Raw genomic sequence first — 23,938 nt, 5'->3', positions numbered from 1 at the left:
CGGTGTGTGAGACCCTTCCCGTTGACAGTGAAGACTGTAAAGCCAGAAGAGGAAAGGAAACAGTTGACAGCTTTACTAGTCGTTTCTTAGTTTGTTCTTGCCAAGAACTCTGGTGGAAAATACAGACACTGTAAAAACAGATTTTTTTTTATGAAAAGAAATAATTTGTTAAATGTCATCTTTCTTTCAGTTTAGAGAATGTTTTTCCTTAAATATAAAATCTGTGTTGAATAGAATTTTCTGTATTTTAAAATAAAGGAAAGTATTTTTTAAAATCACTAAAAACTTGATCACCATCTCCTTTACCTCATGTTTGTGTTTAGATATATGTCTGTGTATACCATGTCGACTGCTTTACATCAGAAAGAGAGAGACAGAGAGAGACAGAGACAGAACCTAAAGGCAGAAAGCCTTGTTTTTGCTTACACTTTCATTAAAACCTTTGAGTATTGCATCATTTGGCCAAAGGCTGTGAGTCTGTGATGGGGCAGGACTTAGGACAGCGAGCACCCTGTGGGGCAGAACAAAGAAGCACAGAGAAACAGAGGAGTTTTTTAATAGAGCCCCTCCAAACCCAACAAGCCATGAATCTAGATGTGGGAATTCATTCATGAATGAGGTCAGAAGCCTGGGGAATCCATTCACCCCCTGAAGCTTAGGGACCAGACCTCCCACATACAAGCTTTTGAGAGACATTTAACATTTAAACTATACTAACAGGAAACAGTTTGGATCATGTTTGCTCTTTTATTTGCTTAACAACATGTTAGGCGCATTTATATTTGCTTGACAAAAGCTGTGAATATTTTTAGGAAACCTTCTGCTTTGCTATTGTTAAGCAAACAACCATACCTTCCAGCCCTGTTTTTAATAGGCCCGAGAGTATCTAAATATGTAGTGTACTTAAGTGATTGGTTGGTTACGATTGTAGACAGCCAATATTGTTCTACCTTAAATGGCACAATAGTATCTTTGTCCACAGGCTTTGCATGCATTGAGTTAGAAGAAATCCCGCTGGTCAAATTGCTACTCATTACTAGGGCCTTTCAAGGGCATAGGAATTAATTGCAAAATTCATTATCCCCAAGTATACAAGAATGCCCTTACCCTCACTTCTCAACACTATTGCCTATTTTCTTAGTCTTGCACTCCATGTGTGCTTTTTGAAAGGCTATTTAATGGCTTGATGAAGATGGAGGTATTTTTAGCAAATGAGGAAATTATCATTAATGATATGTCAGTGTCAAATTGGACTCCAGTTTGAAGTAAAGCCAGGCACTTGAGAGTTCAGGATGGCCCTAGTCTGTTTTAAAAACACAAGTGGTTATTATTTAAAGATTCAAGCAGTCAACTCATTTTTGGTCAGTGGAAATTCTGTGTCAACTTCTCTTCTCTGAAAAATAATCTTAGGGTTTTTTTTACCATGGATTTGAGTGGTTATTTGGGTCTGCTTCACTTTGTATGGCTAAGATGGGGATAGGGTTATTAATTCCCATGGAATGTCTTCATCACAAGGTTAACGTTGAAAGATAATTGTTGCAGTTAGTAAAATTCCTATGTGCCGCACGGTGTATTTGAATGAAAATGGACATGACTGCTCCAAGATATGTTTGAGAGAAGGTTTTCTATTGCAACAATGAGACATCTGGAATGGGGCAATGAGAGAGGATAGTGAGTGCTGGGAGGTGGGGTGGACAGGAAGGAAAGAGAGGACCAAGAGGGAGAGAACCAAGAGAGCACATCGTCAAATTGGCAGGGTTATTATAGGAAAGAGAAGCTGGGAGAAGGGAAGAGAAGCCTCTGGAATGGAGGGGTTTAAGGTCGGGGACATGGGCTGTAGAAGTGTTGAGGAGAGCAGAGAATTAATTGCCTTGTGTACTGAGTGAGTCTGGCATCCAGCATGCAGTTGGGTTTGCTAATCGACACCCCAGTTTCTTTGGGACCTTGCAGTATTGTTGTCCATTGAAAACTGGATGTTGTCGGGTCAAAGCAGAGTCAAAGCACCGCGTACTACTGTTTTGTTCACAAAGAGAAGACACAAAACAACAACGGTTTTGGCTAGCTTGGGGGAAGTCATGGGGCTCATTTCAAATTTCTATTTACTGTTTCGATACCAAGCTGTTGCGATAACATGGACCCTAGAAACACTCCAAGTCACATCAACAGAGGTGTTGCCTGTGCTCGTCTCTCGCTGCATCCCCAGTCCTGTCACAACTTGATAGACCTGTTGGAAACCCTGTGCAGCTTCCGGAAGCCAAGGCATGTGTTTCTAGACCACTGTAAAGAGTCGCTAAAGATGGGTAGCTGAAAGCAGCAGAAATTTTTCTCCTACAGAAGTTTGAACTGAAGGTGTCCTCAGGGCCACATTTCCCCAGGCTGTAGGGAGAATCCATTCCTGGCCTCTTTCACCTTCTGGTGTCCTCCAACACTCATTGACTCGTGTGTACATTGCTCTAGTCTCTGCTTTCTTGGCCACATGGTTTCTTTTTTTGTCTGCCTAATGTTCCTCTTATAATGGCTCTTTTGATATAGACCTCACAAGAATGATACAGAACTAGCTTCCCATCTCAAGATACTTTTAGCCCTGTAAGGTAACGTTCATAGCACTTAATATGTGAGTGTGCTGGGGGGGGGGGGTCGGTAGGTAGCCCACTGTGCCAGCCAGGTACCTGGAATAAACCTGATTTTATATCCTGTCCTTTGTCCATCCTATACCTAAAACTGAGTCATGTGCCCAATAACAAATATATTTGCCAAAGTTTTGGTCAGAACTACCCTAGGACTTTGGAGTGAGAGAGCAGTGTTTTGTAGTTAATCCTGCCACACTTGAGGTAGCAGTATCAAAGCCAAATGCAGTATGCACTCCATAAAGAATGAAGAGTGGTTCATCCTCAGATAAATATAAGTGACTTCAGCCTTTCCCTAGAAATGTGGACTCTATTTGCCATGAATGGCATTCCCCGACCCTCAGAGTGGTTATATGAACTCCAGTGGACACAGACCAAAAGACAATCATAAATCAATGTATTTACGAAATACATTGGTGGAGGCCGCAGCTGGTTTGGTTACAACAAAGTAAGAAAAATACTGTTAAAGGGTTCAGATGCTTTCTGATTGCATTCTCAGCTTTAGAGCTGGTGAAAGCCAATAGTCTGCAGACAGTAGCTCTAATAGTCAGAGGATGTTAGGTCAGATCAAGAGTTGGATGTCAATTGGCCATCAACATCAACATGGCTTTGCACCTGCAACATTCTGACACCATCCTTAGGAAGTCCTGATCAGTCTGTCAGTCTGCAGAATCTTCAACATAGCTATGGATTTTTCCAGAGAACATTAGGTGACGGCAGTCAGGCGAGCTTTGAAGATGATGTTATGTCCAAGGGACACATTTTAAAATCACATTGTAAGCTTAACAATCCAGCAGGTTTTTAGAAAAGATGCTGGACAGAGCAAGACAAACAAACAAGCAACTGTCTTCCTCAGTTTACAGAGCTGTGCTATATGATGTCAGGCCATCGTCACGCTGCTGTGCATGCCCTTGAGTCTGGCCTCTGAGCAATCTCTCTTGGGTCCTCTGTGTTCTTGTATGAGCTGCCAGTTTTTCTTTCTGTTCTCTAGAAGGAGTTTTCTGCCATCCCATCTCGGACTCCCCTCCTAGCCTGTTCCGTCTTAGCTCTCTGCAGTGTTGGGAGGTTGTCCTCAGTTGCCTGTGTAAAATAATCTGTTCAGTTGTGTAAGAACGCAGACAATGGGCCCATGCAAAGCCCACTGGCTTCCTTCCAGGAGCTGCTCCACTGTTTACACCAGAAAGGGTGCCTCATTGTGTCAGCTCTGTGATGGTCATTCCCTTGAAAGCCCCACCCTCCTCAGGTGCTTCCTTTCCTTTGGGGCCTGTGCAGTGAGGTAATGTCTTTCTAGCAGGATGGAGGATGAGGAGGTAGTTAAACCTTCTGGTTCTTGGAGGACTTCCAAGCCAAGCTGAGAGTTTGCATGGAAGAACTTTTGCCACAAACTGGAATCATTTAGCTGGGGGATTTGAGGTGGTTGCAAAAGGGGAGGAATGGATAGTCCCTTCCCCATCTCTTCAAAAGGTAGCTATTTCTTGTTTGGGATTTTTCTGCAGCCAGTTAGATTGTTAGACATACCTTGGTTTGCTTCTTATTTTAAACATGAATTGCCTGGGTCAACACCTTCTAGTGCGAGGTCATTGTTTTTATTGTCTCATTTGTGTAAAATAAACTGGCTGTTGCCCCTATTATCAAACCCTAAGAAGTATTTCAGAGAATGGTATCCCCCACAGTTTAAAATCAAGCAAATCTGGGGTACTTTACTGCCATTTTTCCCAAATACCTCTTTCCTTGGTCTGATCCCTAGACCTCTGCAAAAATTAAACCAGAAATGGCATCCACCAGTATGGCTGTTGTTCTCCCTTGAAAGCAGAGCCAGAGGCCCGCATCCTCTGGTTCTTTGTTCCCTCAGCTACCCCAGTCCCTAGAGGCCTTCATGTAATGAGGCCATATGGATGAAATGAGAACTTCAGTGGGAGGTAAACATCGCAATACTGAGAATAGTAGAGAAGGTAGAGACTCCACCCCTTTCTAGGTGCTTATGTCTGGGTTCTTGTGTCGACCCTGGGAGGATCAGAGATAACCCAGTGAAAACAAAGGTAAACTTGCAAAGGGTAGTTGGCCTGAGTTAGAATGTCCTAGAGCACATGAAACTATACAGGGAATCCCTTTCCTCTTTCTGTACATTCTGGCCAGTCCCCAAAGCTACTTGCTCTATGTTGTATCCTTTTGAGTTTCTTCCAGCCCTCTTCCTTTTCTTCCCTTTTCTCCATAGGAAAGGTCTTTCTTGGTTGCCCCTGGATGGCCTTGAACTCCTGACTCAGCTGTTCAAGTAGTTGGAATTCTAAGTGTGAGCTGCTGTTTCTGCCTCTCCATTACTTTTCCTTAAAAAGTTCATTTGTCTCTTTGTGTTTATAGGGGTTGAACCCAGGGCCTCACACAGGTTAAGCACACAAGTCTACTGAGTTACACCTCACCTTCACTATACTGCTTTTTTTTTTTAAAAAAAAAAAAAGTATATCATGCTGACAGTGGCTTCCTGTGTATGGTTCCTGAGGTGATCCATAGGACCATTTCTCTAAGCAGATTTCACAGGATGTAAAGTGTTTCTTCACGTTTAGAGACAAGGAGGAGGAATGTTAGGATCAGATAATAGGAGGGCATCTGGAGGAAGATAACATGTGGACCTTTACCACACATTTAAAGAAAATAAAGTCAAAATGTCTGAGCTTTGACAAGCCCTTGCACTTTAATTTTGTACACTAATGAGACTTTTGTTCTCCCTCAGGTCTTGAATACCAGCATGGCCAAACCTTATGAATTTAACTGGCAGAAGGAAGTGCCGTCCTTCTTGCAAGAGGGGGCAGTTTTTGACCGATACGAAGAGGTAACAAAGTGCTGTTATTTTTCGCCCCCTTCTCAAAACAGTCTAATAATTATCCACTTTTAATCATAGTACTGAACATTCTATCATATAAGTACCATCTTTGAGGTTTGCAAATTACAATGAAGGGAAGGTAAGTTATGGGGTTGAATAATGATATGCTGTCAGCAACTTGTTGAATGGTCACCATGGACCTGATAAAATAATAGCAGGGGTGGGTGTCATTGATTGAGGGACCTCCCTGTGCCAAGCTGCCTTCTCAGTACTCCATGTGTGTGATTTAATTTCACCAACAAGCTCCTTATAAGGTAGTTGCTACCGTTGTGGTTTTACAGATAGGGTTCATGCTGTAACGGTTTGGTTTAATGGAGTGTTTTTGGCAAGCTTTTCTCGTAAACCGTTCCATTCGTTATAAATGTAGCAGTGAGTGAGTCTTGCCTCTAGTTGTTTGTTTGCTTGTTTCATTTATACGGACCATTATGACCAGAGCCTTGCATACTTCTGCTGCTATGGTTTATTATTGGTGCCTTTGTAAAATATCAGTGGCGCCAGGCTCGCTATACAGCCAGGCATTGAGGCCGCCAATGTGCTAGCACAGCTGGGAAGGTGAGTTGAAGCCTTACCTTAAATGCTAAAATTTGAGATGACCTGTTGAAGGGTATATGATGAAAGTTGTGTTTTCTCTAAGGCAGAGGAAAAGGTAAAACTAATTCACTTAGGATTTGATTCCTTTCAAATCACGGAAATGTGGTAGCGAATGCCCAGTCCCCTGAAGTTCAGAATGTCAGACGCTGAAGTGCCTTTGCCCCAGGGACTCGGTAGTACTGGCTGATATGACTTGTTCTTTCCACCATGTAGATTATTATAAGGGTCACATTTTCAGAAAACAAAATTGAAAGCACAAATGTTGAGCCAAAATGTGGTCAGTGTTTCTTCCTTTGAGTTCAGCTATTGAAATGATAGTATTCATATGTCTGTAACTTTACCACAAACGGAGTAAAGGCCTTCCACTCTAAGATAAAGCAGCATCCGGTGACCAGAATCAATGGCTGATTTGCCTGGAAGTTTTCTTAAGAATTCAATTGGGGGCGTTGGGTGTGATCTCTGAAATGGTGGTAAACTGAAAGATTCAGCAAGCAAAACAGTTCAGATTCTTCTGTGTCCATCTTCCTAGAGTGGGATGTTCCTTTCACCGAGCTAGGGAGGACCCCTCTGGAATGAGGATCTTTTGACCTGTTTTATGTCTTCTCAGATACATTTGTATGGCCTGCTTCTGGCAAAGTGGGGAAAGCAGAAGTTGCAAGATGAGATGACTTTCCTAAATCTACCACTCTTGAGTGGCCAGGGGCTGTATTTTAGGGTAGCATATTCCAACCCCTTCAGTGGCTCTGTGCTGTGGGCTAGTGTGAGACATCACGTCTTTACTGTTAAAGTGACCCAAATGATTTTCAGATTTCTGAGGCACTTCTCCAGCCTTAGGAAATCTGTAAGATAATTTAAAAACACGGCTTGTTTTCTCATAAGCCAGAGGGTCCCCTGGAAGAGACTGAATGTGATCACTGGGCCTTTATCTTGAAGTGCTTTAATTCTCTCAGCTGCCACTGTTATTCTTAAAAAATATATGGGGGGTTCCCAGCGACAGCGGGAAGCCACGCGGCGGAACCCCCAATGCATTGGGGCTTGTGTGAGTTCCATTACCTAAACCTCCTGGTGAAGGAGCTGTTGTCTTTTGTCCCAAGGCGCATGTTCTACCTTTAAAATGTCTTAATTGTTATTAGCTTGTGTGTGTGTGTGTGTGTGTGTGTGTGTGTGTGTGTGTGTGTGTGTGAAGTCAAGGGATAACATGATGGGCTTGGTTCTCTCCTTGGAATCTGTGGAGGTCTGGGATCAAACACAGGTTGTCAGGCTTGGCAGCAAGTACCCTTACCCTCTAGGTCACGTCATCCCCATACCTTTTTACAATTAGTCACTCTTCTAGAATCTTTTTTTTTTCAGTTCGTTTTTTTTTTAATCTTTTTATAGATATGACTCTTAATTAGTCATAAAAGATGAAATTCCCCATCTCGACCACGGAGAGAAGAATTCTAGTCCCCTCATCCAGATTAAAGACTCTTGCAGACTTTCCGCCCTTTCACTTTACATTGGCTCACAGGGCAGCATTGCTGCTTAAAATTCCTGATTTGAAAAAGATTCTTGCCCTTCCCTTTGTCCTCTGTCTGCTGTCTTCAGCTGGCATTCTCCTACAGAACTTCTGTGCTGAATCTGGTCAGAACCCGCGCTCCCCGTGACAGCAAGCACTGGCCATGCATGGATATCATGGGCTTGGAATGTGGTTGGTGGGATTCAAGATTTGAGTTTTATTTTATTTTAGTTAATTTAAGTTTAAACTTACATACCTTCCTTCCTATAGCTCATGACTTCATATCATTGGACTATAGGCAAATATATCAAACTATACAAGCAGATTTTTAAAAAATCCTGCTCCCCTCCCATGGCAAAGAAACCACTCGCTTACCTTCATCTGAATCTGCTAAGTACTCCAGCTACTTCTTCCTAGGGACAGCCTGAACAGGGTTTAAATATTGCATAGTGGTCTCTTGCCAGCCACCAGTGCACTCTCTATACTTCAAATTTCCTTAATCTCATTCAAGAGATTCCTTGCCCTTGTTACTCTAGTGTCAATAGGCAAAAATCACACTGGTTTAGTTTTAGGGTCTTCATTGTTTTAATCCCCCCTTTCCCTCTCCGTGCTCCTCACAGATCAAAGGCAAGCACTCTCCCACTGAGCTGTGCTTCTTATCTGGCTGGAGTTTAATTCTAGAGTCAAGCAACACTTCATTCTGTGTTTTAAAGTCAGTGTTTCACCAAGCCTAGTAGAAAGACTGGCTTTGCAGACCAAAAAGGGGCAAAAAAAAAAAAACAAAAAAAAAAAAAAAACAAGCAGAAACAGAAAAGACAAAAGCACCGGGCCTTGCAGTTACTTCCTTGTAAGGATGGGAAAATGTCTGCTTACTATTATACTACTTCAGGTCACGTTTTCATGTGAGGATAAAGTCAGAAACCAGCCTGTCTAGGAGAGCTGGCTATTGCCTGTCTCTCTTGGGTTCTGGGAAGGTAGGATAACAGAGTTATATTTGGTAAGGTGGTACATTGGCATGAGGGATGCCATTTTGATTTCTTGTCTGGTCTGTTTTGCCTACCCTCAGGCCTCCTTTCCTACGGGAATAGAAGGAGTGGCAGCTGGTGGCAACAAATACTTCCAGAAAACCCAAAGCAGCTGTTGCTGGGGCAGAGGCAGAAGCAGGTGAAAGCACAGACAGGGGTCCAGGGCACTCTGTGGAACACAGCATGTACGTTAGGACTTGCCCTGGCAGCCCACATGACAGAGTTTTTCCCAACACAGGTTCCTTGGAGGTATTTTGATTTAACATCTAAGTCCATATAAAGGACAGTTCCGGGATGGAAAGCTAGTCATGAGGGCATTCTTTTACTACTAGACCCAAATCACATGATTCTTTACTTAAAACAAGTCCCTGAATTTATAATTGATACAATAGTGGATGGACAGCAGATCAAATAATAGTAAATCCTTTTATAAAAGTAAATCATTTGAGTTGGGCAGTGGTAGCACACGCCTTTAATCCCTGCACTGCAGAGGCAGGCAAGTGGGTCTCTGAGATCTATAGAATGAGTTCTAGGACAGCTAGGACTGTTACATAGAGAAACCTTGTCTCAAAAACAAAACAACAACAACAAAAAGTCATTTGAGAAAGGGCGCCTTTAATAGTGCCTGTATGACATTGAAAAAAATATGTTGTCATCCTCATTACTTCCGAACTTTGGCTAATACCTTACAAGGTCAGGATATTGGGTTCCAAGAGTAGTAGCACCTGATGTTGACATTGAAAGGCACACACAGAACACACGATGTTCACCACGATAATGCTGATCAGTTGCTCCACTCTTAGAATCAAGCTGAATATACTGTTTAATTACTACTGACCAGAAGAGCCACAGCAATAATAAACGAACAAAAGTATAAGGTTCTAGTGGGCGTTGGGAAGTAAAAGGGGCTGGGAAAACTGAGGGAGAATACAGGTTTATATGCTTAGGGGAGTTAAGGCTGATGATTGCTGTTGTTCCTAATTTCTGGCTGGCTTTCTTGTCTGCGGGGTTAAAGGGTAAAGACGTTATGCGGGAAAGGAGACACAGACACGCGGAGGTCCCACGTGGGTGCACTTTTAATGGGGGAGGGGTAACAGCGGGCAGGTTCAGGTGTGCAGACACAACAGGAGAGGCGGGGGAAAAACGGAAAAAGGGGAGGGGGCATAGCGACCCTCGCCTTTTAAGGAGGAATGCAAAGGCTTCTGGGAAATGTGTCCATAATCCAGGGGAACGCTGGGAGCTGTAGTTCCGCAAAGGAACAACAATTGCCAATGCATAAAATAGAACTTATGTCTAATTTTTAAATACAAAATAATTGAAGGCAGTCAATAAGAAAGTGAATTGTAATACATTCTCTATTTTAGAGTATATTGAGGAAAAATTTTAAAAACTCTGAATGGAATTAAATCTCTCATTTTGTTCTTTGGGACTGAAGATTACAATTTGTAATTTATAAATTGTAAAATTTACAAATTAGAATTTGTTCAGTTACAACCTTTTTTGGAGGGATATAAGTTCTATATTTTTCAATCTCTAGTCCATATTATATATAACCTGTCGTTTAAAAACACAACAAAGTTCAGATGTCACTTTGTTTCCCAGTATGAAATTTCAAGTCCAGTCCTGTGGTTCCCTAGGCTTCTCCTCTCTCACCCCTCCACTTCTCCCAACCATCATGAGAAAAACACATGGGAGGGATTTACTCCCATGGGATAAAAGGATGGAGCAATGGCTTCAGAGGGCTGAGCTGGAGACTTTAAAAAGGAAGCTTCACACAGCCAAAGCACAGCTAAAATGAAGGTAATCTGTGCAAAGTCTGGTGTGTGTGTGCCTGAAGAATACCTATCCACTGGAGGTGGAGAGTAATCTGGCTTGGGTCCCAAGCTGAGATGAACTTTCTAGCCCAAGACTAGGATTAGATCCTAAATGCCCCTGGGAGCCTTTGGTATTCTTTTGGTGGTAAACAGGAATGGTCTGGTTAGTGACTGGAAAGAGACAAGGTTGGATTCTTCGTGTCCACCACCAGGAAGAGGGGAGGTGGGTTGAAGGAGCAACTGGACAGCTGGTTAGACACAGGGAAAACCAGTGGAGATTTTGAGAACGGGCATAAAAAAACCATGGGATTTTTGGAGTTGGAGACTGGTGAGAGAGATAGGGGCGCAGAAGATGGCTGTGGTGACTGACACAGAAATTGGGCGTTATGACGCAAGGCAGCAGAAATGTAGGCAGGCGAAGGGAGGGGACCTTTGTGGATACGGTTGGGGTCTTTTTCTTTTTTTTTTTTTTTTTTTGCCTGAAGTGGAGGAAAAGCTGTAGACAAGGACAGAAGTTTAATCTGTGGCTTTTAAAAAAACAAAACAAAACTATTTTTTATGAACCAGAATCCATAGCATTTAGCCCAAATTAAGGTGAATAGAAAGGAAATGGAAGAAGGCAGTAAAACAGCTTAAAGAAAAAAGAATAAGTGTTGTCTCCTCCTAGCCTCCCAGGGTGATCATTGGTGTCCTGGTGGGATTAAGAACAGGCCTCTAGGACCTCCTCCCCAGGGCCTTTGCAGTGTGTGGTGGGCACCAGAAGAGGTCAGAAATGTTTTCTTTTTAAATGCTGAGGTACTGTTTTTAAGAAAAATGTACCATGTGGTATGTAGCTATTTTAGACTTTTTAAAGATGTTGTTGGCCCCTCCCTCTCCCCGTCATGAGATGGTGACCTGGAGGCCGAGGTTGGAACACAGACAGTCCTCAGAAACTTCCCCTTTACCTGTCCACACATTGCCAGTACCTGGAGAGCCTTTCCCATGCGGATTCCTGCTTCCTTCTAAGATTCTCACTGACTTAAGGCTCAGACATGAACAGAATTTAAAAGAGAAAATCTGTGTAGGGGAATCTTATGCACAGCTAAAATTAAGGACCATTGCCTTAAAGAAGAAGTCTTGGGGATGTTGATGTGGTGGTTGCTGGATGATGATTTGACAGTAAGCTGTTAATGTTGTAGATTTATCAGGAAGTTTCAAAATCAGATTCACAGGACCATTCTGAACAAATAAACTTTCAGGACTAAGCTCTTCTAATTACGATGCAGTATTTGTATACATGAATATATCAGACATTCTAAATACTGTGTGTGAGTTATTATGTAGTTCATTTGGCCATAACAGTCCCCCACTACAGCTTATCAGTGCTAAAAATCCCCTTTGGTACACATGACCCTTATGTGATCCAGAAATGTACTTTGCAGAGGTGCCATGATATCACATCTGCTCTCATGGCAAGGTTCTGAGAAAGAAATGAGAAAACATTTTCTTTGATGAGATTTGGAGTAGCTTAGAAGATATATAGGGCCTTTTCCTGAAGGCATTGCCAGTTATACGTAAATAGGATAGGTTCACTTAACCCACAGCACTGACTGGCCACTGTTCCCAAAACTGAGATAATACAGTCAACAAGAGAAAGTCTCAGCGTTGTTGACTTGATATTTCAGTGGCAGGAAATGGACAACAAACGGGTGGACACAAATAAGCAAGTAAAAGTCCGGCAGTATTAACTGTAACTCTGAAAGGCATGCTAGCAGAGATGGACCCTCAGGAGTACAGGAGGGGGCAATGGTATGGGCAAGGTAGGAAGGGGGACTTGATTCAGGAGGTGACTTGATGGGGCAGCTGATTGATAAGATAAAACCAGCTTGGCCGTGAGCTCGCGAGCTAACCAGAAAGCCTTCTAAGACACTGATCCGGTAGGTGCAAGGCTAGAAGGCAGAACAAATCAGAATATTAAACATTTGGACCAAAGTTGTACGAGGAGTCAAGAACAGTGGTATACTTGGAAATGTGCTGGGCAGTTGCAAAGTGAAGATCCCAGATCAGCAGGTTCAGTACCAACAAAGCTTTGAGCCTACTCAACATTCCTCCTTCAAGAGACTTCAGGGATGGCCTGAGCCATTTAGATCTTAACTCAGCCCTCAGAGAAAGCTGTTGCACACTCAAGTATGAGATCAACATCGTGGAACTAAGTCAGGAGCTTCCATTTCATCCTCCTTGCTGTGTGCAATGTTCTTTTGAACACGGACTGACATGCATCTTACATCTTGGAGACAGCTATTCTGGGCTATTTAAGGAATTTTCCATTATTATAAAATTTTCCATTATTAAAAAATAACCATATAGTTAACTGGTAATGGGTAAATTGCCCCTCTCTAATTTACACGCTCAGGAGGCTAGGTCTATATAGCAAGTTCTAGACCAACCTGTGTTACATATGGGGAACAGCAGTAGAGCAGTAATAGAACTCTTCCTAGAGTTTCGGGTTCAATCTGTCACACCACTAAAGTGATCAGGGAGGGGAGAGGAGGCAAGGCAGAGACAATTTATTTTGGCTCTCAATATTGAAGGGTCCAGTGCCAGGACAGGTGAACGTTTGGGCCTAAGGTGGCACATGTTGGAGCTGGCATACCCAAGTGACCTAAAGACATCCCATCAAGACACACTTCAAAGTTCTAGTACCACTCAGTAGTGTTACCTGGGGGATATTCAAATTCCAAACCATAGTAGGGGACCTGCAGGTTGGGAAGCACCAGGACTTCTAGGAAGGCGAGTTGGAGTCTTTGTCCTTCCTCTGACCTGCTATGTCTTTAGCTTTTTGTTTGGTGCATGTGTGTTTGTGTGTATGTGTGTGTTTGAGACATGTCCTTGCTAGGTTGTGTAGCCTGGCCTCAAAGTCCTGGTTGGAAGTTGTTGTACCTGGCCCAACACCCTGAGTGTGCCACCACCCCCAGCTCTGGGCCTTTAAATGCTAACACAGCCATGTCCCCTGAACTCACAGGCAATTTTTGAGCAGCACTGGGGTAGAAAATGGGGGTGTGAAGTAAAAGGGTCTGAAAAGCATTGTTTTTTACCCTGATTCGGGTTTGTTCCCATCTTCCTTCAGTCATCTTTCTTGTCTTCACAGCCAAACCACTTTTTCTTCCTATGGTAAAGGCTGTGGCCTAGAACTTGGGCATTACATCACTTGGCCCAAACTCCTAAACAACTCAGAAATGCAAGTGCTAATGCCTGCCAGGCTCTTGTCAAAACACCCAGGTCAGTTCCTTCCTCCAGACCAGCCTTTGAAATAACAATGTTGATAATGTTATCTGGGCTGTCCTGCCTTTAGGGCTCAGAACTGGCTCTTTTGTCATCTAAGCATGTGACATTTAAAGAAAGACTCACATGGTTTGGAAAATTCTGGCAAATAAGTGAGCCTGAAGACAATAGACTTTGGTGTGAGCCATAACCCTGACATTTACAAGTTAAGGCCTTGAATCGCTCCATTCACCTCTCAGGTCATTGGTCTCCTCTCAAATGTAAACAGTAAATGGACCCCAGAGGGTCATAGTCTGATAGCATAAGGACCCAGCATGTGTATGTATGTCTTCAGCTTGAAGATTCCATCACATGTGACACATTGTGGGGTTTCTTGTGTCTCAAGTGCTTACCCAGAATAAATACCCAGGCAAGCAGTCAATGTAAGAGCACAGTCTGGAAAGAGCTATTGCTGAGCTTCCTTAGCCTCACTAAGCAGACTCCTGAACCACACTCCGAAGGTTTGGTATAAATGCCTTTTGCCTCCCACTTACTCGGCTGCCTTTCTCGGTATGAGAAACTGATTGACAGAAACCCAGGACAACTGTGGGGTTTGCTGCGCACATCTTGCTTCTTTACTTATAAGATCCTAAGAGTGATTTCAAGACCCAAAGTTTCTAGCCCCACTTTCAGTCCCCCCCCCCCAAATCTAGAGCTAGAGATGGAAGGAGACACTCAGGAGTGGGGCAAGAGAGTGTGGATAATATGAAATGAGAGACATAGGAAAGAATGCTGAGTCACACGTCCAGCCATCCTAGAATGTGAAGAAAGGGAGGGCCTAAAACTGCAGGAATGAGCAGAGATGGTTGCCCTGAGGTAGAATTACAAATCTCAGGCTGGAATGACGGACAGGGAATGTTACAGAGGTTCTGAGAATGGGAATAAGACTGGTTTGCAGTCTCACATCTGTTGATGATGAGGTCTGAAAGAGAAGGAAGGAAGGGGAGGTGTTAGGAAGGCAAAGAGAAGGGATTTGAAAGAACTGGATTATTGTTGCTAGTCTCATCAACTTTTGCTGCTCAGCAAACCGCTGCAAGGATTAGTGACCTAAGACAGAAAACATCCACACACAAGTTATTATACACATTATTACATAGAACAAAATAATTCAGTGAAGAGGGAGAAAAAGAAAATGCACCCAGAGTTGTAAAAATGTTCTCCTAGAAAAAAAATGTTTTATAGAAACAAAATTCTTATTCCCTGAAACTGTAATTGCATAAAATGCCTATTATAGTCTGCCCTACATTTTTTCATTCATTAATATCTTCAAACCTTTTTTTTTTGGTGTACATCTCTTAAAAGTGAAAATGCGTACTGAATTGGGTGCACATGCGTGGTCTGTGTCAAGGTAGTGGAAGTGTAGATAGACACATCCCATGCCTAGGTCGTCACCCTGCATACTGTTGTTTAGTGTTTACCCTAGCAAACCATTCTTTTTTGTAAGATTTGTGTTTGTTTTTGGTTATGAGTATGGGTGAATGTCTGTGTTAATGAGTATAGGTGTCCTTGAGGCCAGAAGAGGGTGTCAGATCCCGTGGAGCTGGAGTTTCAGGTGGTGTGAGCTGTCTAACCTGGATGTTGGGAACCCTATGCGAGAACAGTTCTTACTTTTAGCCATTAAGCCACCTTGTCAGCCCTAAGCTATTCTAATAAGGCTCATTCATCACTTATAAATGTCCTAATATTCTTTGTACAGAGGTATTAATCATTTCATCACATCTTTATCAAGTCATATTTTACTATATTTAGTTATAAAAACAAGCTTAGTTTTAAATATCAAGTTGCACCTTCACCTTTTCTACTTGGCACTAAGGTTTGCTAATCACCTTGGTGGATCAATAATGTCAGCTCGCCTCACTCCAGGTGCGCCTTTAAATGAAGTACTTAGTACTAATAGGGATTTGTATTTTGGAGGTACTTGATCTAGCTACAAAGAAAAACTATCCCTCTTTCTACTATAACATGTCCTAAAAGTTTCAATTATGTTTATTTTTATACTATGATGTTAGACCTGTGTGTGCAGGAGCAATTAAGAGTGTTCACTATTGTTCTTTAAAAATTGTACATAGGAATTTTTTCATGGTTTCTGTAATATGATTCTGCTGAATGATTTATTTGTTCCCCATCCTTAGGCGGCAAACGTGGATAAAATTGGGTTAAGTGAAACACAAGATGGCGAGTGGTGTTTATGTGTTTTGTAGTTCTGAGTATCAGTGCTTTGACAAGCCTAAAGCTTTGGTGGAAGTAAAGCTACACTTCCATCTCACCCAGATCCTCTTGGAAGCACCAGGGCAGCTTTGTTCCAAAGTCCATCATGGTGCATTGTGTAGGCCACAGCAATCACAGGCAGCCCTGTCTCAGCACCGGAGATGGGAGACTACAGTACAGACGGCAAATGATTGGAAGCAGGGAGGTGAAGGATTGTGAGAGCTAACATCAGGTGCTCCCACAGACCCGGGTCAGTTGACCAGGTGGAGAGTTGGCTGGACACACCTTTTTTGTTTTTGTTTTTGTTTTTTTTGTTTTTTTTGGTTTTTCGAGACAGGGTTTCTCTGTGGTTTTGGAGCCTGTCCTGGAACTAGCTCTTGTAGACCAGGCTGGTCTCGAACTCACAGAGATCCGCCTGCCTCTGCCTCCCGAGTGCTGGGATTAAAGGCATGCGCCACCACCGCCCGGCTAACTCGACACACCTTTTTGTAAACAAACACCCAACATTAAAAGCAAACAGCGCATGCATGTTTTAGGTGTGGTGAGAGATGCTGTCACACTGCTGTACCTTGTCCTCTTAGACACAGGAAGTAGGCGCAATGCTCCCGCGAAATGGTGCTTTCAGAACTAGGTGGCAGACTAGATAGGAGAAATGATGACAGAGATGAAAAACAAGTCAGTTTTGATGATAACGCTGGGTGCTTTCCCCTCACTCCCTTACATCTAGCTCTGCATTTTCTGTCTTTGATGCATTTTGAACTCAGCCCTTTCTCTTCCTTTCCCCTTTGCATCTCTGTGTCGGCCTTTGCTTCAGAGTGAAGTCACTCCTGTCCTTGTTTCTTTGCATGCTCGTCTCATTTTCTTCTCCGGTTTCTTTGAGCTTGCTTTTCTTTTTAAAGAGGTAATTGTACTTCATCAGGTAATGGAAGCATCTCAACCACAGAACAGTTTGACAGTCGGTACTGGGAGCCATCCTCGCCACTCACGGGGCACAAGGACAGCTTGTTTGTGGGAAGAGGGGAGACGAGACGCATCCATTAGGAAAGTGTGAAGGAAGTCTGGGATGATTTTAATTTACACAGAACTCATGGAAACAAAACAGGAAGCAAGTCTGTAAACAGTGAGTCAATACAATTAAAATGTAAGGGATTAGCTCTGCTTGCTGTTCGGGCCTTGCACACGTGTCACTGAGCTGTGCTAAAGAATTTAATTAAAACTCTAATGGCAAAATTACAGAGCTGGATTCTCTCTGGGTCCTTTTCAGCCTGCAGTGTAAATAGGAGAAGCTTGACGTTACTTAGTTCAGGTCGTATGTCTGGGCTACAGGTGAATAGGGTAATGGTAGCAAGGGCATGCTTTTAATTATAGAGAGGAGTGCACCCCCCTGCTCTCCTGACTGGAGAGGAAGTTCAAATTCCACCCTGCTCATTTTCTAGGCTCCGTCAATGCATATGCGTTAACTATCGGATTAATAGCTCTCATCCGTGGGTGAGAGGATCAGCAGTCCAGTGAAATATATGGCACTAAAGAAAGTAACTTTAGCCGGGTGTTGGTGCATGCCTTTAATCCTAGCGCTTGGGAGGCAGGTGAACCTCTGTGAGATCAAGGCCAGCCTAGTCTGTAGAGTGAGTTCCAGGACAGCAAGAGCTACAAAGAGAAACCCTGCCTTGAAAAATAAACAAGCAAAAAGTAACTTTAAATCCTTTAAGAAAATTGCATGTGTTATTAATTTCCCATGTGATCTTGTGTGAATTAATTCTGTTCCTAAAATTTTAATTTTAGGATGATTTTAATTTCTGCCACTTGTTGAAGGTTTTAGAGGAGGCACTGAGCTGGTCAGGCAGGGTTCTCTAGCTGAAGAATTGGTAGGATATTTGCAATCCATAGGAAGAGGTTTGCTATGAGGGATTGGCTCCTGAATCCAGAAGCTGTGAAGTCTGTGGCCTTTTGTCTACATTATAGACTCTATAAACTGGAGGCCTGTCTAAACACCAGAAGTCTGAGAGCAGAAAGCCAATGTGTGTGAATTTCCTCCAATCCAAAAGTCTAAGGGCCAGGGCACCAGTAACCAAGACCTGGAAAGAAAGAACAGTTCCTTCCTCATCTGATCTGTGAGTCTTCCCAGAATCTTGGTACCATACATTAGCGAGAATAGACCATCCTAATCAATCTTCCAGCACAACGACTAATGTCTCCCAGAAATACCCCCACATCCATACACCAAAGAGATACTGTATCAAATCTCTGGGTACCCCCTCTCCCAGTTCAGTCAACATGTCTATTAGCCACCATGGGCATTTTCTCCTTTAATCCTTTCAGGAGAAATGTGTACCTTGCTGAGCAAGCACCCATTCCCACTAGATCTGGGCTCAGTGCTCGGAGAAAGGTGTGCAAAGATTTCCTGTAAGACTCATAACAGCCCTGCTAATTAGGTTTTTCAGCCTTATTGTGTGGTCTGAAAAACAGGGGCTTAGAGTGGTTGAACTCCTTGCTCGAGGTTCCAAAGACTGGACAGAGTCTGAGCAGAGGCTCCACGCCAGCCAGCCAGTCTGCAGTGGGTCTCCAAGTGCAGTGCAGTTATCTCCAGCAGCAGTAGCATCCACATGTTAGGAAAGCCGACTTTGAGGCCCTTCCTTGACTTACGGAATGAGACATTCAGTGGACTTGCTTATTCCAGTCTGTATTTCAACAACTGTCCCAGTGATTCTAAGGACAGCTAGAGCTCAGGCCTGTGAGCCTCGAGGCCATGGTAAGATGAGGGATTTAGACTAACTAGACAGTGATAGGAAATTAAATGCTTCCAAAGTTCTTTACTGCTAATCTCCCTCAAGCAGGAAGTTGTGATAAAGAAAGGAAAATTTCCTAGAAATAAACTTTTTTTCCTTGGTACATACAGATTTTTTTCAGTGTGTGTGTTGTATTCATGCATGTATTTATGTACTTGTTAGTACAGGTGTGTGTGTGTGTGTGTATAAGGCAGATGGTTTCTAATTGCTCTCCAGCCTCATTTACTGAGAGGGTCTCTCTCCTAACATGAAGTCATTCTTTTGACCAGATGTTGGGGACCAGCCTTGACAAAAATATCAGGGTAGGGCGATGGGGATTATAAGAGTCAGTAAAGGGCAAGAAGACATGAATAAAAATAATTAAACAGAAAACACAGGATACCATGGGGAGGGGAATTCCAGTGAATACTTAAAATCGTCAGCAGTTAATTTTCCCTCCTCTTTTATACCCAATACAAGAGGGGGAAGAAGACAAACGACCGCTTTAACAGATATGAAGGAAACTAGAACAGTTATTTGCTTCAATACTTTGAGCCATCAAGCAATTAATCCATGAGAAAAACATTCTACTGTTTAGGCAGTGAACCCACCCTAGACCAACTATCCTGAAGGCAGCCATTCCCAAGGTTAAGCCTCCTGTTAAAAAAGAAGGAGCAGAAGTATACTTGAATATCCTGACCACTGGTCAGGGTGGCGTGGATCTGCCTGAGTCAGGATGTGTAGCCCTGATTGTTGTCAACAATTCTGAGCAATCTCAAACTCTCTGACCATCAGACAAGGGGGAAGTAGGCTTACATATTTTGGGCCTCCACAACTAGGCTGGCTGTCCAGCGAGCTTCTGAACTTTCTGTCTCAGCCCTCTCCTGCACTGGGGTTCCAGGGCACATACACTGTGCTTGGCTTTTTGCTTGGGTTTTGGAGATCCAAACTCAGATCCCCATGCCTACAAGTCAGGCTCCTTACCAACTGAGCCGTCTTCCTAGCCCTGGACACACAGATTCCGTTGAGCCTTTTTCTGGGCCAGGAACAGTGTGTACACAGCATTTGACGTCAGCATTGAAAACCTCAGGATGCTTGTGAAGTGGTGAGGGCTAAATGAGGTTATTTTCCAGAGTTGATAAGAAAGAAAGATTCAGGTCATTTGAAGAGCTATGGATCAGACAGCAAGAAGTAACAGTGGATCCATGGTCCAGAACTGGCTTTTGGTAAGGAGACTACACTCGAATCACAGCTACATCTTATAACACAGAATGGCTGCCAGCACAGAACCATTTTCGCCTGATAAGTATATAAGTATGAATACAAAAATATATAATTAAAAGCAATCTTCCTAACATTCAATAAAAGAAGCTAGAATCAAAGATCTGTTTGCGTGCAAATGGATTTTATGCCTACCTTTGTGAACCCGAGGCCTCATCCTTGCCGAGCCGGCACTATGCAACCGCGCCACAGCCAGGTCCCACGGACCTCTTCTACTCTGTTGCTCAACATTTACTTTAGGTATTCTAGACCATAATGATAATGCCACCAGGTTTTTAATCCAATCTTTTTAGGAAAATAAGGACAGAATTTATTTTTTATGTAATTGCCACTAAGTGCCCCTGGCAGCACCAACCGGCTCCCTAATGATCAGTAAAATGAGCGGTAAGGGGAGTGAAGCCTTACCCAGGGATTTTACCGTTGCTAATTGTTCGGGGAGGGAAAGGTAGGTAAAATGAACATAATGTTTCCTTTCTATTGATGGGAGTTAACTTAATACCTTGTCAGCAGGATGCCCATCTTTTTAATAAACGACAGTGATCTTAGTAAATCATTAAGAGGTATGTGATTTCTAATATTCTTTCTCTGAAAGCCACAAATAATGAGTGCATGACTCAGAAGTGCACTTTGTCAGAGCCTAAGTGTTGTGGGGGACAGAGACACTTCCCAGGAGTTTGCACTGCCCTTCCCGTCTAAATCATCCTCCTGAAAACAGCTCCACAGCCCCTGCTCTATCTCCTGCCTACTGTGTCTTCTCACAAGTACTCAAGAGGGAAAGTGATCCCTGGGGTTCTGGGTAGGGGCACGGAGGCTCCTGGGCTGGTATTGCTCACCAGGGCAAAGCTGCCCGGATGGCGTTGGCAAATAAAGATTCTCACAGTAAGTGGGATTTGGGGTAAAAATTTTGCCAAAGGGTTCTCTCCAGAAGCTTAAACTACAGAGTTAGATAAGGGGTGGGTTTGGAGCTGCACAGAAATAGGCCTAAGTTTGGCTTTGCTGGACAGAGGTGTGACCTTGTCTATTTTAACCCCAATAAGAGTCAGCTTCCTTAGTTGAAAAATACCCACCTAGCTTTGCCATGATAGTGCATAAATCAGCTGGGCCGTGTTTTGTAAATCACGCACCTTCAGTAGTTTCATACCTAATTACAAATGATTTTCTAGGTCCTTTTTGTGGTATGTAAACCATCTGGGTGACCCACCATTTTACTGTTTTCTGAATATGGCAGGCATGTTCTGACTTCTAGGCATTTGTATTCTGCCTTTATTCTCATCCTCCCCCCCTCCCAACCTCCCCCCCCCCCCCACCCCCCCCCCAACGCCCCGCTTCCTGGCCAAATGATGTTACTTTCTCCAAGCCTTCTTGATTATTCTACCTCACACTTCCATGTTTTAAATCTTTGCATTTATTACTACAGAGTTTTTCTTTAGTTTCTCTTTATTTTCAAAATTTCCAGGACGCATGAGATCTGGCAGCAGAGATTTACTTATTTATTACTCTACGCCAGCAAGAAGTTCAGGTTCTAACCCATGGATGACATTTAAGAAGTACTTACTGTGAAGTACCAATTCCTAAGTGACAGATCCCTGATACAAATTTATGACAGATTAAATGATTCCTAAATCTTGAAGAATTTTAAGGAGACCAGGGAACTGGAGCTTGAAATTACCTAGTGTGAGTGAGAAGGAATCACGGAACACACAACAAACCCGCTTAGGAGTTTATTAGAGGGGGCGTGCGCAGGCCTGGGAAGTCAGTGTGCTGAGAGAGGATGGTGCTGTCCAGCTTTTAAAAGCTGCCTAGTGCATGCGCACAAGTGGTTGACGTGGCTATGTCATATGCAGATGATGGGCTCACGCATGCACACAAGGGCTTAGCTGAGTCATACGTGGGGCGGGGGAGCTTTAACATCCCCCAGGGCCAGTAGGCACTTCCGCCTGAAGGCTTGCCTGTACCAGCATGACCCGGAAGTATCAGCCTTATGTGGCTGAAATCATTACAGCGCTGAATATTGAAAGGAAGCAACCAAAGATATACCCGATGGCTGCTGTAGCGCTGGGTCACTTGAACCTCCCTTCAAGAGAAACTTGCCAGGAGGTTTATAGTCCACCTTCTGCAGCCAGCATAGGGCTACTGCTTCTCACATAGTTCCTTTGGGTACTCACAGTGAATAAGCAAACACTACGTAACTAAGAGGTGGCCTGGCCTGTCCCACCTGAGGCTTCTCCAGAGAGGCTCCTGCCCTCTGCCCACACCTGATGCCGCTCCTATACAAGAAGTGCTACTCTGTGAGACCCTGGGACCCAGTCTCATTCTTCTCTTCGTTTGCATGTTTCTGCTGGACTGTGGTCCAGAATGCTCTGCTGCCTCCGCTACCTCCTCTTCTCCCTTTCCTCTGTCACAGGCGTGTGGCCAGGTTTTCAATCAAGCTCGTTTCTCATAGTGTCTCTGGCTTGGTGGTCTAAAGACTCAGCAGTTGGGAAGACCTGTTGGGAAGGTCACATACGGAGTCACCAGGACCCTAATGCTGTGTTACAAGACTGACTGCTCACCAGGGAATCCCTGGGTGGTCACAGTGTCTGCGGATGCTGCTACAGCATCTGCTGAACCTTCGCTTAGGCATGAAGAAGAGGTGCAGAGCCAGCATCCGTCCCAGGCTTTAGCGGGGACTGTGGATTTGAGATCCAGTGGGAGCTATTCTAGAAAACAAAGAGCCAGAGAGGGGCTCTGTATGGAGCTGCTGTGAAGAGCAGTTTCAAAGGCCGTGTGATTAAGAAGGGATGAGTACATTCTGTGAAAAGGACATGAAAGTCCAGTCTACTCTTGCCCCTTTCCGTATCGTCATGTCCACAGAGCAGGAGTGGAAAATGTTCTTTGTTATATCTACCTTTTCAGATACAAGTGTTTTTAATTACTTGGTATAATGTGTTATTCTGGAACAAATCATTTTAATTAGAGATGCTTACCATTAAAAGGGGTTCATCAGCTTTCTATCATATTTGAAATACATCTAAAAATAAATCTGTTGTTTGTAGAATTTGAAGGTTCAGGACATTCCTCTCATATTAGTTGGAATGCTTTTAATAAATCCTACTTATCTGCCTCCAGAGCTTGGAATAAGGTGCCCCCTTCAGTTTGCCCTTCCCTTAGTTATTCAATTTTGAATAAGGTGACAAATTCCCTGTCCTTGAAAGTCAATGGAACTTACTTTGTTGCTTGCAGGCTTGTTTCATTGTTGCTCTGTCTTCTGTATGTGGACAGGTCGTTGTCGAATGCTTTAGCAATCATTTCTTTATGCTTCTTCTGTCGCGAATCAGGGGGCCACCTGCAGCAGCATCCTACTGTAGCAAGAGGCCCCTGGGAATCTGAGCATCCATTGACCTGACAATGCCCATGCCAGAGGTGCTATGGGGAAAAAAGGACAAAGAGAAACAGACGTGGAGATGTTGGCTTCCCCAGTTGATTATCAGTTAAGCTGCAGAGATTAAGCATCTTTGTTCTGGTAAAGGAAAAGACAGAAATCTACTGCTACTGATGAAGCCACGATAAGCCCTTGAGGACAGTTTGTTTCTTGTCAGTATCGAAACTAAGGGTTCCCTTCTCTGCCAGGTTCTAATCACATTGAGGTCACGCCTGCCCCACAAAACGAGGACACTGCCAAGACCTGTATCTTGGTCTCTTCAGATTATTCCAACAGAATACACACACTAGATAGCAGTTAGCAAACAATCTACTTTTCACATCCCTGCAGCTGAAAAGTCCAAGATGAAGGCCCTGGCAGACTGATACCTGCTGGCAGCGTTGTCACAACGTGTAGATGGTACTTTATGGCTGACTCTTCGTGTGGTAGAAGGATAAGGGGTATCTCTAGAATCTATTTTATGGGTTCTGCTCCATTTGTCTCCCCAAAGTTCCCACTTCCAGTTACCATCAATGTAGGGGACAGGAACACAA

At 43.4% G+C, this 23,938-nt stretch overlaps 1 protein-coding gene across 5 annotated transcripts in view; it reads left to right on the top strand.

Annotated features, from left to right (window-relative positions):
* Window positions 1-23,938, top strand: part of Plcb4 (phospholipase C beta 4) — a 359,286-nt gene that overhangs the window by 216,081 nt on the left and 119,267 nt on the right. For all 5 annotated transcript variants that reach the window (XM_026788464.1, XM_026788462.1, XM_026788465.1 and 2 more), the window contains exon 4: window positions 5,356-5,454. In XM_026788464.1, the coding sequence (XP_026644265.1) occupies window positions 5,371-5,454 (84 nt within the window). In that variant the 5' untranslated portion in view covers window positions 5,356-5,370. The remainder of the gene's footprint in view (window positions 1-5,355; window positions 5,455-23,938) is intronic.

Source organism: Microtus ochrogaster, unplaced genomic scaffold (assembly GCF_000317375.1).
Source record: "Microtus ochrogaster isolate Prairie Vole_2 unplaced genomic scaffold, MicOch1.0 UNK3, whole genome shotgun sequence".
In the NCBI taxonomy this organism is placed as follows: Eukaryota; Metazoa; Chordata; class Mammalia; order Rodentia; family Cricetidae; genus Microtus; species Microtus ochrogaster.
The sequence above is the reverse complement of the archived record's forward strand: the minus strand, read 5'-3'. Positions and strand labels throughout refer to the sequence as shown.